The sequence below is a fragment of the Ahaetulla prasina genome, chromosome 1 (assembly GCF_028640845.1).
Source record: "Ahaetulla prasina isolate Xishuangbanna chromosome 1, ASM2864084v1, whole genome shotgun sequence".
Lineage (NCBI taxonomy): Eukaryota > Metazoa > Chordata > Lepidosauria > Squamata > Colubridae > Ahaetulla > Ahaetulla prasina.
The window spans coordinates 33978486-33994608 of NC_080539.1; the positions used below are offsets into that span (position 1 = coordinate 33978486).

At 39.9% G+C, this 16123-nt stretch overlaps 1 protein-coding gene across 1 annotated transcript in view; it reads right to left on the bottom strand.

Annotated features, from left to right (window-relative positions):
* Nucleotides 1–659: 659 nt before the first annotated feature.
* The window catches only part of KIF13B (kinesin family member 13B), a 161062-nt gene continuing 145598 nt past the window's right edge, over nucleotides 660–16123 (bottom strand). Inside the window, exons 38-40 of the mRNA XM_058164468.1 lie at nucleotides 12172–12234; nucleotides 8474–9509; nucleotides 660–6681 (exon numbers count right to left, since the gene is read on the bottom strand). Of these exons, the coding sequence (XP_058020451.1) occupies nucleotides 6383–6681; nucleotides 8474–9509; nucleotides 12172–12234 (1398 nt within the window). The 3' untranslated portion in view covers nucleotides 660–6382. The remainder of the gene's footprint in view (nucleotides 6682–8473; nucleotides 9510–12171; nucleotides 12235–16123) is intronic.

Here is a 16123-nt window from a genome sequence, read left to right on the forward strand (position 1 = left end):
CCAAATGGCAATGCCCTCCGTGACTGGAGCAGCTTCATTAGGAAAACCATATTTGCAAGGAATGGAGGGTTATTTAGCTTACAAAAAAGGCAAAGGTTGTCCAGCAGAATGTGTATTCTTTTTAGAACTAGTTATGCAGTTTGTATATCATTAGAAAATGGTTCTAACCTACAAATTAATTTAAGGAAAAATAATATACAAAAACCACCATTCCACAGCACCACAGACTGAGCATCACAGCTCAATCTGGCATGAAGATGGAACTTAGTTTCATCCATCTTGAAAAATATAATAAACAATTGTTGTTAGTTGTGAAGTCATGTCCAACCAATAATAAACAATAGAATTTTATATCTACCTTGGGCTATAGGATAGATTTTTAATCTTTCATAGGAAAGAAAAACGTAAGCAGTTTATATACATACATAAATACATACATACATACATACATACACACACATACATATAGGACCTTATAGGACTTTGTGAAGAAAGAAAAACAGTGCAAAATCTGTTCACTTTACAGAACGTGCAGGACAATATAATTGCATTTCTCTTTTAAGCAAACAGAGACCTGGACTATGTGTATTGTATGAATCTTTCATTCCAATCTACTTAAACCAACAATTCTGCATTAGAAGAAGGGTGAAAAAGCGGAATGAGGCTTGACAGAAGGGAAGTATTTTATTTAGGTAACATTTGTCACAGATATGGTACAATATTACAAGTTTAGTATATAATACAAGAGAGAGCATTACAAACTTTACACTTCATTACAAGAATCTTTGGATTTTAGCATCTTTTAAAAAGGTACCACCAACAATACTTCTGAAAACCAACGTTTGTTCTTTATATACAGGCTCCCAACATTTACAAAATGACAAATCAACAGACAAGAAACAGCTTCTCAAAAACAGGAAGTTAGTGTCCAGGCAATGAAATGCTTTGGGTAGCCTAGTGGGTAGAGTGGCTTGGAAGGTGAGCTTGCTCTCCAAATACAAGCTCATCTTCTGTTCGTACAGTAGGTCTTTCAGGATACCTTAACTGTGAACATGAAGTTATGTTAGATGCACAGTGATGAGAGTCATGAGAGGCCCTGCGAATACTGTCATGCTGAATAGCTTTTCATGTGACTTTTGGCCTCATCTCTATAAAAATGACTTTAAAATGCTGATACAAAATATTATTAGTTTATCCCACTTTTCTGCTCAAAAGAAAGGCATTGTGACACTGAAAAGGAACTGTGTAAGAACTGTAGAGAGATGTTGCATCTGCCATGAAGAACCTCTCAATTTTCAAGCAGAACCTACAGACAGGATGATGCCTTTGAATCATGCAGGCTCCTATATTCCACGGAATGGAAAATTGTCATTATTAAACATTGCCTAGAATGTTGCAATGGATGCAACATATTAGTCAGCACCAGTCAAGATTATGAAGAGTGATATAAAAGGAAGATTTATGTAGAAGAGAATTATATAATTTTTGCATTGATTAATTTAAATTCCATTTAAATTACTTCAATTACTTGAAGTAAATGACAAGCAGCCTGTTAGATAAAGATCTCATAGAAGTTTCCATTGGCACCCAGTGAAGCTTGGGGATAAATGGGAGTTTGAAACAAGATCCTAAGAACTTTTAAGTGACAATTCCATACTCTCTCAACCTAAGAGTTTTGTACATTGTCAGGGCAATTTACAAACAGAGCCATTCATTACCCTAGTTTCACTAGAAGGAACTGCTCCAACTACATGGCTATATGTGGCTCATCACATGACAAGGTCAATCTCCAATTCTGACATATTACAGACAAGACTGAAATAACACAGCCTCTCTATGAAGGCTCTTTGGTGCACATGCTCATCATGCACATTTTTCACCACTTTCTAGTCTTCAAATCTCTTCCACAAAGGTACAAACTTTGACAAAGGAAGATGATGGCAACCAAAACATTCAGAATGGGATACTGAACTATACACACTGAAAAAACCGAGCTTTGCAGTATAAATCAATTGCCAATGAGATATGTGGGAGGGGTATTGGTCAACCAGCTTTTGAACTAAGGCACCATGGTGTGGCCTGGCTAAAATGAAGCAGCTGTAGCTATTGGAATTACATGTCATTCCTTGCAAGGCAGTGTCATAGATGCCTATCACAACCATCCCAACATTGTTTTGCTTAAAATTGTTGGATGCAAATCATGTGCAAAAGGAATGCAGCAGTAAATCAATTAGGTAACATTTTAGATACATTTTAATGTTTAAGACAGACTTCTTAGTTGCAGAGAAGTCTGGGATGATGGTTTGAGTAGCACACTTCAGAAAGCTTTTGCTTGAGAAGTTAATGGACGGAAACAAAAGGAATATCCTTTTCTAAGCAGAACCTCAACAATATTTCAAAATCCATTTGAACAAGGCAATTGCCTTTGTTAACACAGCTTCCTGATTACTCAAGCTGGGGAAACCTCTTCAGCTTATTCCACCAGAGCCATCCCTGTCTATTTGCTTTAAGAACAGAAATAGAGCTTAATTGGGGTAAGGGGGAGGGAGAGAGAAGAAATTTACTGTTGGAAAAGAAGGCTCTGTCTTGTAAAGTTCACTTTTCCAGTCCAGAAAACCAGTGGGAATCTCTTTACTCCCTCAGTATGCTTTTAAATCAGCCCTTTCTTGTTTCCTCTTCACTATTTTTTCCAATAAAGCTATTCTGCATTCTAGATAATGTACCTTGGTTGCCGAATAAAATACAGATTGCATTGTTGGGAGAAGTGGACTTAACACTAGAGAGAGAGAGAGAAAGAGAGAGAGAGAGAGAGAGAGAGGAGGTAGAGAGATTATAGTGAACCCAAACCTACAAGTATCTAAATCACGGTTTCTAAAACTGCATCCCATAGAAGGCTTGTGAAAACTTGATAGGGTTATGTGCAAGTCTAAGAGCAAAAATAAAAAGGTTCACTCACATACAGCCAGTTTTCTATCACTGGAACGCTCTCTTTATAAGGATCCTGGGATTTTTAATTTTTTTAAAAAAACTATAAGATCTGTAATGTGGATTCAAAACATTTGAAAATCACCGCCCTAAAGAAACTCTAAATTGTCCACAGCCCGTCAACATTTCTTGTGGGGCTAGCTCTGTTTTTCTTTAGGTGTCAAACTCATGTCATACGTAACATATCAGGACTTTTTCCCCCTTCACTAAACTGGGCATGGGTGTGGCCAGCACGTGACACATCCGGCCCAGAGGCTGGGAGTTTGACAGCCCTGCTTTAGGATAAAGTGCATGTAAAAGACTTAGAAAAGGCCTGCACATCCAAAAAAAAAAAAAAACTTCTTTTTCTTCTTTCTTTCTGCATTTTTGTCTTTTTTCTTTCTTTTTCTTGTCTACCTTTTCTGCTTTTTATTTTTATTAGTTGATGTTAATTTTTATGTCCTTTGTAAAACTTCTAATAAAATAAATTATTTAAAAAATGAAAATACAACAGTAGGCAGTTAAACAGAGAGTAGTCGTCCAAGTTGTAGTTGTAAGCAGGACAGTGGTTGACCATTCTTCTAGAGCAGGGGTGTCCAAACTTGGTCCCTTTAAGACTTGTGGACTTCAACTCCCAGAGTCCCTCAGCCAGCAAAGCTGGCTGAGGAACTCTGGGAGTTGAAGTCCACAAGTCTTAAAGGGACCAAGTTTGGACACCCCTGTTCTAGAGTTTGTCACCCAATAAAGCAATCCTGAAGGAGGGCAGAAATCTAAGAATGTTATTAGTCCATTGATTTTAACAAGGCTTCAATGTAATTTCATCTTGCCTAGATCGGCAGGAAGATTTTTTTTAAAAAAAAAATGATTTTTGTTTCGTTAGAAAGAAAAACTGCTTGAAATCATGTAAATGTTCTACAACCATAAAATATTCCAATTCCATATACACAAAGCAAGCAAGAAAATGAAGGCTCTCTGGAAACTGCGAAGCGCTGCTGCCAGTTTCCTCATTCTCCTTAGCTGCAGCTTTAATTGTAAAACAGTTTTCTTCAGTTAGAAAATCAGATTAGTACAGAAGGAAGTCATTTAAGATGTAATAGATCAATTTCCTTAAGCTCACCAGTACAAAGAGAGTCTATTAGCAGCACATGGAAGAAGGATATAAAAATATAGGTCATGAGAATTTATAGGCTGCTAAGCAAGCCCTTAGACCAGGGGTGTCAAATTCGATTTCATTGAGGGCCACATTAGGGTTGTTTTTGACCTTGGCCGAGGGGGGGGGGCAGAGTGGGCGTGGCCAACTTGATATCACTTGTGTCGGGTGGGGGGCTGTGGTTGCCCAAGCGCTCTGCCAGCAAAAACTGGCTCCCGAGCTCTGTTTCCAGCTGTGATGGCCTCCTGCAACCCTCTGGCAGCAAAAATGGAGCTCGGGCCAGTCCTTCACTGTTTCCAGGGCAACCCTGCAGGCCATATCTAAGCACCCCGCAGCCAGATCTGGCCCCCGGGCCTTGAGTTTGACACCCCTGCCTTAGACATTCCAGCAGTTCTCCTTCTCAGTCTCTGATATCTTTTGGTGGCTAGCTACAACCGAGGAGCTGAAAGATTTTTCCTCTCATTGGCATCATTTAGGTGTGTCTGCCATTGCCTAATGTTCTCAATAAAATCCCTCTGCTCAATTCCCAACCATTTTACTTTGGACATTCCTGCAGTCTTTCACGGGAGCATCAGAAGCCAGATTATCCAAGGCCAAACCCCTGGCTCACATAACACAACTTCCTGGCAATTGTGTTTGTTGAGCAAGGACCTTTCTCAACACTCTCTGTAGGTTCAACCTGGAACCTGCTGCAGGCAAAGCATCTGATTCACCCCTGAGTTATTTGCCCTCATTTTAAAAATAGTTAAATCTCATTCTATCTGGACAACAAAGCTGATTTTATCTCCCTGTTTGGGACTTTTCCAAAAAGAGATTTTCAAGCCATGAAGAAGCCATTGCTGGCTGAAAGTTCTGCAGATATGATCCAATTGCACCCATGGAAATGACGCGCAGCATTCAAGTTGTGACCTCAAAATTCTGCAGGGATATATAACGTATATTCATTTTGAATTCACCCCCTCTTCTTCCATAGGAGGAAGACAGCGTGAGTATATGGAAAGAAGCGGATTACCCTGAACCGTGTGTGTTTCTGTGCAACACAGTAGGCAGTGGGCTGATTGTAAGTCGCAAGGGATTCCCTACGCTTCTCTTTAAAAAGAAAATAATAAATAACAAATAAATAATATAGTTCTAGCAACATGGACAAGCATAGTTTAGCCAGGTTTATCACTGGTGAAAATCCAGATCATAAGGAAGGCCCAACCTACCCCTAGGACTTTGAATTCCTTCTTTGCATTATGTTACTTAAAGCAAAGGCAAAGAATGCCAAATGCCCAGGTTTACTTTATAAATACAACAGCACTGAAGGGAATGCTCAAAATAATAATAGTAATAATACTTTTAACAACATGAAATAATAACATCTGCCTACCCAAGGCCTTGGGAAGGACATGATAGGTTAATTTTAAAAAAGTCAAATCCAATTGAAACATCTGGCTGACTGTGCAGTCAACATAATAAACCACTAGAAGAGGGGAGAAAAGCAAAGCCTTATGGAAAAGGTCAGATATATTAGACTAGGGGTCTCTATCCTTGACAACTTTAAGACTTTAAGACCCTAAGACTGGGTCTTAAAGTTGCCAAGGTTGGAGACCCCTGTGTTAGACTGTAATCTAACACATTGGGAATTAAAAATTGGGAATTAAAAAAAAAGAAAAGAAAAGGAACATGCATGTAGGCTAATCTCCAATTGCCATTCGAGTAGAATGAGAGACAATATTTTCCCACTGATATCAACAAGAATAGTTTAAAGATCATAAAAGAAGTCTTAAAGACAGGCACTTTTTCCAATAGGCTATGATCTGCCAAATTCTATGATTCTCAATGGTTTATTGTGGCTTAATGATGAGCCTTGGAAGGACAATGTTTTGATAGTAAGCAGCATTCGGCAGTCTTTCTAGAAAATAAGCCTGCCAACATCTCTTATAGAAGACTTCCTTTGAATGGCCGGGGAATGAAAGGAGAGATTTGGAAGAACACACTGGGAAAGGTCACCATTTGCATCAAGAGTCTCATGTTACTCCATCATGACAAAGGTCAACAAATTTCAGTAAAAGAAATCGAGAATACGCATATACTCTGACACACATCAACCATCTCCTCTAACTGGCTTAGTAGTGCAAAGAAAGGCCATTCAGGAAGGAAGGAAGGAAGGAAGGAAGGAAGGAAGGAAGGAAGGAAGGAAGGAAGGAAGGAAGGAAGGAAGGAAGGGTCAGCTTCACACAGTAGTGTTGCGAGCCAGGTAGACATGCCTGTTGGGAAACACTCTCAAGTAGCCCATGATTTCCTGTTTTCTGTGTTCTTTTTACTTTTCTCAGTCTGTGGAACTGATCCTCCTTCTGTCTTGGCTAAAGCAGTCAAAGAAGCCAAATTGGAGGCAGAGCCTGAGAACGTGCCACTCCGCCGGTGCTCAGTTGCGGTCCCAGTTGTTCCCTGTAGTTTCATTCCAGCACTCCGGCGCCTTGCAGAGCCTGTAGCTTTTTTGACTCGACTTGGCTTCACAAGGAGCCCATAGCCTGGATTGCATTTGAAGTACTGCCGGCCTCCAATTGAGCCATCGTTCTTACCTTTGAGATAAAGAGATTTTCTTTGAAAAGGGTTGTTTCGTTAAATCATGAAATAAATGCATCTGGCTAAGGATACTGCCTAGTGGATGCTGGGTAATGGGTAATTCAATAAACCATGTTGCCCAATGACATAGCACCCCATGGTAGCATTTGGCTACACATCAGCACAAAGAAGACTTTCCTAGTGGATCCGTGTGTTATTTCCTCTACCGCCAATAACATTTCCTGGGTTCCATAAAAATTACATAGCAAATTAAGCCTCTCCTTCCTGCTAACTGAGGTGGTAGTTGCACAAATTAACTCAGGACAACGGAACAGTCTTATGATAAACATTTTATTTTCTATGGCATACTTTCAGCATATATTATCAAGACTTTCATCTTTATATGGAAGCTCAGAAGTAGAGGCGGATGTCCCTGTCCTTTGGAATATCCTCCCCCCAAGAGACGAGGCAGGCCCCCACTCTCCTGGTCCCCTTTGGGGGGAGTCTGAAGACTCATATGGGGCTTGCAGAGAACCAAGAAACCTTGGATTTAGTTACTGCCTCAAAGTCCCTCACTCCCCTCTTTTAACTTTTAATTATTCTATCCTTGACTGCTTCCTTTTATTGACATATTTTATATGACTCTTCTGTTTTTAATTGTACACCATCTAGAGGTATTTTATTTACCTAAAATCTAATAAATAAATAAATAAATTCAAATATTTTCAATTCATATGTTTTCAAGCTTTCTTTGCCTATTCAAAATACAAAGTTAAGCCTGATGGAACTGTACTTTCACAATTAGAAGTTCTGGTCATAGGAAGTTGCCCACTATTGGCCTCTTCTGGCTACTATCACTAATTCACCAGGCACTTTCCACAAGCCCAGTTTTTTTAAATGGAAGATGTTGTAAACTGAAGCAGGCAAAGTGAGCCCATCCATAAATCTTGTGGATGCAAAACGTGGGTTCCGCCACTCAGTAAAGAAACCCTTTGCAATCAGCCCGATTTCCATCTGTGCTCTGGATGGGCCGCCCTATTTCCAATCACTCTTGTTGAAGGAACTGTATCTGAACGAAGGCCGGTTCCTCTTTTCACTAGAGATCAATCCAGGTGGAAGGTGGCAGGATTTCAAACAATACTGGACATTAAGAAGAAAGGCTCATCATGCTGGTGACTTTTTCCACCTGCACTGCACTACATGTCTTAAGAAAAATTTGTATGTGCGGCTGACTTACACTGCTGAACAGTGAAAGAAACTAGACAGACCTTCAATAAGAGATAAAGGTCTGAGGGAATTGCCCGTGGCTTGATGGAAACAAAAATAACTAGCCACAACCAGCCACAACCATTTCCTGTACACCAGGGGTGTCAAACCTGCAGTCCACAGGCCGGGTGCATCATGCACAGGTCATGCCCACCCCAGCTCCATGAAGGAGAAAAACGTCATGATACGTCACATGACACAAGTTTGACGCCCGTGCTGTATTTATTTATTTTTTATTTATTTATTTATTTATTTATTTACATTTATATCCCGCCCTTCTCCAAAGACTCAGGGCGGCTTACAGTGTGTAAGGCAATAGTCTCATTCTATTTGTATATTTACAAAGTCAACTTATTGCCCCCCCAACAATCTGGGTCCTCATTTTACCTACCTTATAAAGGATGGAAGGCTGAGTCAACCTTGGGCCTGGTGGGACTAGAACCTGCAGTAATTGCAGGCAGCTGTGTTTTAATAACAGGCTTCTTACAGCCTGAGCCACACCGCGGCCCTTACTGTACCCCAACAACATTTCTCAACACTTACCTGATGGCAAATCCAACTCGACTCCAACCCAGGTTCCCTCCTGGAAGTCTGTTGGACCAACGTATCTCACGGTGCCCATTTTATTCGTGCCAACAGTTACATATTCCCCTTCTTTCAGCCAATCTGGGATTTCATTGGTTTCTTCTGAGTCAGAGGCTGCTGCGTCCAATTTCCCTTCAGAACCAGCATCTATGCTGTTGTTCTGGTCTGAATCTTCTGAATTCTGTCTGCTTTTTCCTTCCTCTGAACACCAAGAAGCTCCTGGATCCCCACTCAACATGCTGGAAAAGGACTTGAGTTCTGATGTTCGTACTCTTTGGATTTTGAAGGGAGAACTTGTAGTGCTGGACTGAGAAGACAGGTCAACCATAGCCTGAGACTTTGAAGGGCCTATTTTATAAATGGGAGCCTCCTTTGGGACTGAAAGAGAGCTCTCTGATGGTAATAAGACGGTTGTCTGTGTCAATTGTATTTGTTTCTTATTAGGAGAGCTAGAACAGCAGTGTGTATCCTCCGTAACTAGGGAGGGAGAAACCTGATCATCATTTAGAGCAATAGCAGAACCAACAGTTCTTGATTTTAAGTTGCCATTACGGCTCACTTTCTCATTGTCCTTGTCAATTTGATCATCTTTAAGGCCAGGGAGAACTGGATCCCTCGTTGGAAGAGAATGGCAACATTGAGAAGCTAAATCAGAACATGATTTTACAGGACCATCTGTTGAAGACACCACCTTAGGGGTCGTGGAAATTGGGGGGGCATCATTTGTGGTGGAGGTCTGACTACTGGGTTGAAGATGGGGGTCGTTTCCTGATGTAAGTGCTTCAGAAAGGGTTGCTGTAGAAACACTGTGAGAGAAGTATCCACTGGAGGCTTCACTCAAGGGACTTGGTGGACCCTCTTGAGAATCTTGTGCTTGGATGTCCACTGTGGGCTGCTGTAAAGGCACTTTGGTTGATTTTTCAAGGTTCTTCCCCAACTCTGTCAACTGCAAAGCCACCTCAGAAGGTCCTCTGCTTCCTTGTCCTTGGGTAGCCTGAAGCAGAAAAGGATCAGAGATTGTCAAAGTTACATCTCAGAAAACATAAAACAACACAATAAAGATAAACTAGACGTGTTTCTTTCAAGTTCATCTTCTGTTGCCATATCTAAAGAGACTTGCAACATTTCAATTTATATTTTGAAGGAAGTTGAGGATGAAAGATGGATTTGAGTAAGGGCAAACAAGAGCAGCGCTCCTGCATCATCCAAGATCCATCTGTTTTTTTATCCCTTTTCTAACAATGCTTAGTCAGAGGTGAAGAGAATGCGCTGTGTCCTTTGATCCCCAGCATCTAGGATTCTGAGATACAGTTTCTGTAATTTAAAGAAGCAGAGAGAACATATTCCTCTACTTGTACTTCCTTGTGCTGTTGTTGTTTTTTCCCTTCCATATATGCCCCCCCCCACTATGTAATGGTATGCGGGGGGAAAACAGTGGGAAACTGGGCAAAGCAACACTGCCAAGGGTATGGCTGAGTAAGAAACAACATACTGAGGCTGGATAGTGGGCCCACAACTGGAGAGTTTCTCAGACTGTTAAGGAGCTTGGGTGGGGGAGGGGAGAATTGTATTTTCATTTTAATGCAGTTTTACAATAACATGAAATTAGCTGATCTGGTCATGTTTCCTATCTGGTCTACTTCATAAGGCTGACATTGTCTGCAATTGCTACTGGATATATAGTAGATGGGCAGAGAGAAGGAAGTCCCAGTATATCATGCAGGAATTCTTAAGAGTATACCAACAACTCAGAGGCCTTGCATTCATTAATACCAAGTGTCCATAAATTCCTTTCCCCATCCCTATAATGAAAGTGTCACCCATTATTTAAAACGTGAGAATTCTCATAGTCTGAAGAAGACTATGATTTGGGATAAGAGACATTCAAAATTAACAATTTAGGATACATTGATATCCAAAATGGATGAATGTATCAGTTTATGGAATTGCATATTTTATCTGGCTCATTTATTGTTTTATCTTATGCATTTTATAGCTTTGTAATCCACTTTGAGATCCTTAGGGTGATGGGAAAACTAAAAATATGTTAATAAATAAGTATGTAGAAATAAATAGTACGAATAACATACTAATGAGTGTGTGGCTTATTTCTATGCTACAGCATTAACAGGCTCAAAGGAGGCAGTCTGGCTAATAGGCTGAAAGTCTAGTAGGATTAATATATAAATGCACATAGCACATGAAATATGACTCCTATTATTTACTAAAAGATCATTTATATTACAGAAAGATATGTTTGCTGTTTGAAAGAGGCAATTTATGTGAAGTGGGGAAACAAGCCAGATTTATAAGTCTCTCCCAGTTATTTGGCTTAACTCACAGAAGACATAAATCATCATTTCCAAATCAAGTATCACCTTGTGTAACTCCATATGCCAAGGATGGCTTCCTTCCCAAATGTGTTAACCGCAACACTACAAATCCACAACTTTCAGAATTAATGACTCTTTCTATGCTTAACAGTTCATAATATGCATATGATATATATACCCACACATACATACATATACGCCCAATATAATAAATATGAAATAGCACTAGCCAACTTTGAAAAAACATGGGTTTTTGCCAGCCCATGCCCTCAGCAAACTCTTGAGATCATGAGATTTTTTTTTTCAATGTCTCCTGATAAGCTTTGCTGCATGTCTATTCCCTATTCCAGTCAGCAACTTCAGATCTTTGATCTAAGGCCAGGGGTGAAATGCTCCCAGTTCAGACCGGTTCAGCCGAACCAGTAGCGATGGCAGCCGGTGGTTTGGAGAACCAATAGCGATGGCGGTGTGAGGCTCCGTCCACCTGCCCAGTCATTGTTACTTCCTGGTTTCAACCAGGAAGTAACCTGTTTTTTACCCTCTGCGCATGCGCAGGTTTTGTGCATGCACAGGGGGGTCCACGTGATATGCGTGGCGCGTGCACTTCTGAACCGGTTGGGAAGGTAAGTAGATTTTACCCCTGTCTAAGGTCACATGGAAAGGAATGTTTCTTCAGAAGAAGGTGCAGTCCTTACAAGAGGACCTTGGGGGATAGAAAAATAGAATTGACTATAGTACAGGAGATGCAACTGAAGCAAGGAAATAGACTCCAAGATGATATTTGCAAAGGAAGAATCGTAAGAAAATTGTGGATCACCTGATATTATGCAGACTAAAATGTGCTATTATCTGAGATAAAAAGAGAGATACAGCCGCCAAATCTGGCATCCCGTTTCGTATTCCGTTGCATACCTACAACACGGAATACTGCTTATTTGGCACAGTAGTGCGGTTGTGCTGGCCTCTGGACAAACTAGTGGTGACATTACAAGAGGATACTGATAATTCAACAAGACTTAGATCTTTATCTGTGAAAACTGAGCAATTAGAATGGCTGGCTCATGCAGGATCAAGGTATAAACTGGGATTTCCCTTTCTGACACTGAAAGCTTAATATGCATTGGGGCTTAGTCAGGATAATTCACAGACAAATGTCTCCAATCTGCACCACGAGTATATAAATAAGTATAACAGTTTTCTGCATGTTTTGGAGGACTCAGTCCTTTACTTATTCTAGTAGTAGTTTTGGTATTACTGTTGCCTCCCATCTCCATGTAACAATAATGTTACATTCAGCACCATGGACACTTCAGAAGGACCTACCTGTTGGGTTTTTGCAGGACTGGCATCAATCCTGGCAGGCTGAACAGTAATTCGTGGGATTGGCTGCAATAAGAAAAGACATTACTTTTGTATTAATCTCTGAATGGCTGAAAAAATTCTCAAACAACAGTAGGAAGTTACTTATTTCCCAGGCATCATAGTTTAAGCATAATGAATCCTGATAGCCCAGTTCCCTTATAACGCTATATATATATATATTGCTGTAAATAAGGGGCTTCATTCTTTTATGACTTTATGTGCAAATTAAGCTGTTACAATTAAAAACCTGAGCTCAATGAGAACACAGTATTTCCCAATTATTTCACACTGTAGTTATTGTGACTATGGCCAGTAACAATATGCTGAATAGTAATACTCCCCTAGCATCCATTGTGCCTGCCTCCCAAACAAGAACCTTTCCAAGTACTTTCTGTTTGCTTGAGTTGAAAAGACTGGTCATTCAGTGTAGTATCATTTCTTGAACTGAGCATTCTTGTTACTAACTTCCTTCGGCATGCTTTCCTAAGCATGCTCTATGGTGCTTTCTTCTACACATTCAGATAAATATCTATATCTCCACCCAACCCAAGAATATTTGATGAACCTTTTGTAATACTTTTCTTTGAAGACAGTATACTTCCAGCGCTGATATTTGCATATTTCAATTTATCTTTTTTTAAACTGTAAAAATATTCCAACAATAAAGTACTTTTGTAAAATAGTCTCCTAAAAATGATTATTAAAACCATTTCTTACTAAAAAGCTAGCAAAAAAAGTGGTTTCTTAAGATGGTAAGCCTTTTAAAAACAGAACAAATTAGCAATTAGCAAGAAAGAGTGCAGAGAAGAGCAACAATGATGATTAGGGGACTGGAGGCTAAAACATATAAAGAACCGTTGCTGGAATTGGGTATGTCTAGTTTGATGAAAAGAAGGACTAGGGGAGACATGATAGCAGTGTTCCTATATCTCAGGGGTTACCACAAAGAAGAGGGAGTCAAGTTATTCTCCAAAGCACCTGAGGGTAGGACAAGAAGCAATGGGTGGAAACTAATCAAGGAGAGAAGCAACCTAGAACTAAGGAGAAATTTCCTCACAGTTAGAACAATTAATCAGTGGGAAAACTTGCCTGCAGAAGTTGTAAATGCTCCAACACTGGAAGTTTTTAAGAAGAGATTGGATAACCATTTGTCTGAAATGGTATAGGGTTTCCTGCCTAAGAGGGGGTTGGACTAGAAAACCTCCAAGGTCCCTTCCAATTCTGTTATTCTATTTTATTCTATATGAACAATCATAAAAGAAGAAGTGCATATTTACTTTGGAGTTGGTGATTTGCTAGTTTGCAACTTTTTGCCTACTTCCAACAAAAAATGAACCCATCTCATTGGAGAAGCTGGAGTTAATGTGACCATGTGATTTGCTTAACAACACAGCAATCTGCTTAAAGACCACTGTAAAAATTGTTCAAAAATCGGTCGGACTCAGCTTATGACCGCAACACATTACGATAGAAATTCTGGTCCCAATTGTTGTAGTAGTAAGTTGAGGACTACCTGCACTTGACAAGCTCTTCTTCAAAGACGGGAAATTTTCCTGCCATTCCCAATTTTTTTCCTTTGGTTCATCAGAACACAGGCTGAAAACCCACAGTGAAGGTCAAACAAACCTCCTCTCTTGTTTCCTTTGAGGTGAACTCATTTCTTTTAACTGCGGTGGCTCAGTGGCTAAGATGCTGAGCTTGTCGATTGAAAGGTTGGCAGTTCAGCGGTTCGAATCCCTAGTGCCACGAAACAGGGTGAACTCCCATTACTTCTCCCAGCTTCTGCCAACCTAGCAGTTTGAAAGCATGTAAAAAAGGCAAGTAGAAAAATAGGGACAACTTTGGTGGGAAGGTAACAGCGTTCCGTGCGCCTTTGGCATTTAGTCATGCTGGCCACATGACCACAGAGACGTCTTTGGATAGCGCTGTCTCTTCAGCTTTGAAACAGAGATGAGCACTACCCCCTAGAGTCAGAAACGATTAGCACATATGTGCGAGGGCAACCTTTACCTATAACAAAAGCAGTTTCTTAATTTCCCTCACAGAATACCAATGTCTGTTTGTTCTTGGTCTCTTTGCCTTGCCGTTTCCACGAATGCAGAAATATCCATCTCTCATTTGTCCTCAGAAAATGTTACATCACTTTAATTTTTTTTAATCTTCCCTTTGAAAAAAAAAATCAGCTGCTGAAGTCAGTTTTCACTTTCCAGCTAGATCTCTTCTAACACATTAATTGCTTTCTAATAAATAATCTTCCATTTCTGTAACGCCCAAGAGTATCTGCCTTGTGACAAAATCACCAACTACAGTAAGCCTTCAGCACTGTAAAGCCATAATTTCCATTTGCAGTAATAACATTTTTTGGCAGGCACAACAGGAAGATTGTTTGGTCTCTTTTAAGATTCCTCTCAACACTTGACCCTCCATTTGGGTGATTGCTAGTGCGTTTTTTTTACTAACCAATGCACATTACTACCCATTGTATTCCCACTCCACATTTAACTGTGGGGTACCTTTTTTTTCCCTACTAGCATTTCACAGTTGCTGTTTCTTCAGAGATTGTTCAGATTCTCCTTATGTACACTGAGAGCATATGCATCAAAGACAAATTCCTTGTGTGTCCAATCACACTTGGCCAATAAAGAATTCTATTCTACTCTACTCTACTCTACTCTACTCTACTCTACTCTACTCTACTCTATTCTTCTATTCTATTCTATTCTATTCTATTCTATTCTATTCTATTCTATTCTATTCTATTCTATTCTATTCTATTCTAACTTTTGCATTTTTATTGATGCACATAAGCATCCATAGACATTTCTTTTATGCTAACAAAGAATATTGACTCTCCATTCTGAATAAAATATTTTATACTCTTTGCTATTCTGAGGTGTTGTAATGGTACCTGCAGAAATACCCCAGAATTCCAAGACAGAAGAAAAGAACGAAAATAGCAAAAGAAGTTCATAGGAATAAAGAAACATGTTTTGGGGGAAGAGTAAGAGGGGAACAGACACCTACAGTAACTAAGAAGAACATGAATCCATGACTTTTTCTTCTTCTTCTCCCTATGGTGCTACCATCAGGCACAGCTATAGTTCCTTTTTCATATTGGGAGAACTGAAGCAGGTAACCGAAAGCAAATTTAAACACAGTATCCAAATCAGAACTACAAGAACAAAATCTGCAAGTTTGGAGAGCACATTATGCATAGATTTGTAAGATCTCCCCTGAAGGTTGGAGTTCTCATTCTCCCTTCTCCAAGTCATGGATCAACTCCACATTGTGTGGTGGAATGTTGTCAAATTCCCAGGAGAGAGGGCGTGCATTCCGGAGGAGCAAAAGACAAAGTAGTTTAGATGGTTTGCATGACAGAAAAAGGGTAAAAGGTGGAATATGTTGAGGTGTACAGTTTTTTCAAAGATTTTGATCTCTCAGAATGAACATTGTTATCCATCACTTCTCTATAACCATAAAGCAGGGATGTCCAAACTTGGCCCCTTGAAGAGTGGTGGACGTCAACTCCCAGAATTCTCCAGCCAGCAACTTGCTCATATTTATAGCTCATGCTGGCTGGGGAATTCTAGGAGTTGAAGTCCACCACTTCAAGGAACCAAGTTTGGACACCCGTGCCATAAAGAGTCCAAACATTTTAAAGAAATAAACTGTAGAATGCACTCACATGATCTAATGACTATTGTCAGAGTTGAACATGGAATAGAAGAACTGCCTGTTGAATATAGGTCAGAATGTGGCAAATAGAGGGAACACATTTGATCTCATTGCTGAGCACAGTGGGATGGTGCTACAGTCTGGGTTATACTCACATCACTCCAATACAAGCATGCAACAGCTTTACAAGAAAGTATCCTGGAAGCCATGGTCATTTATTTTTTTAAAATTTCTATGC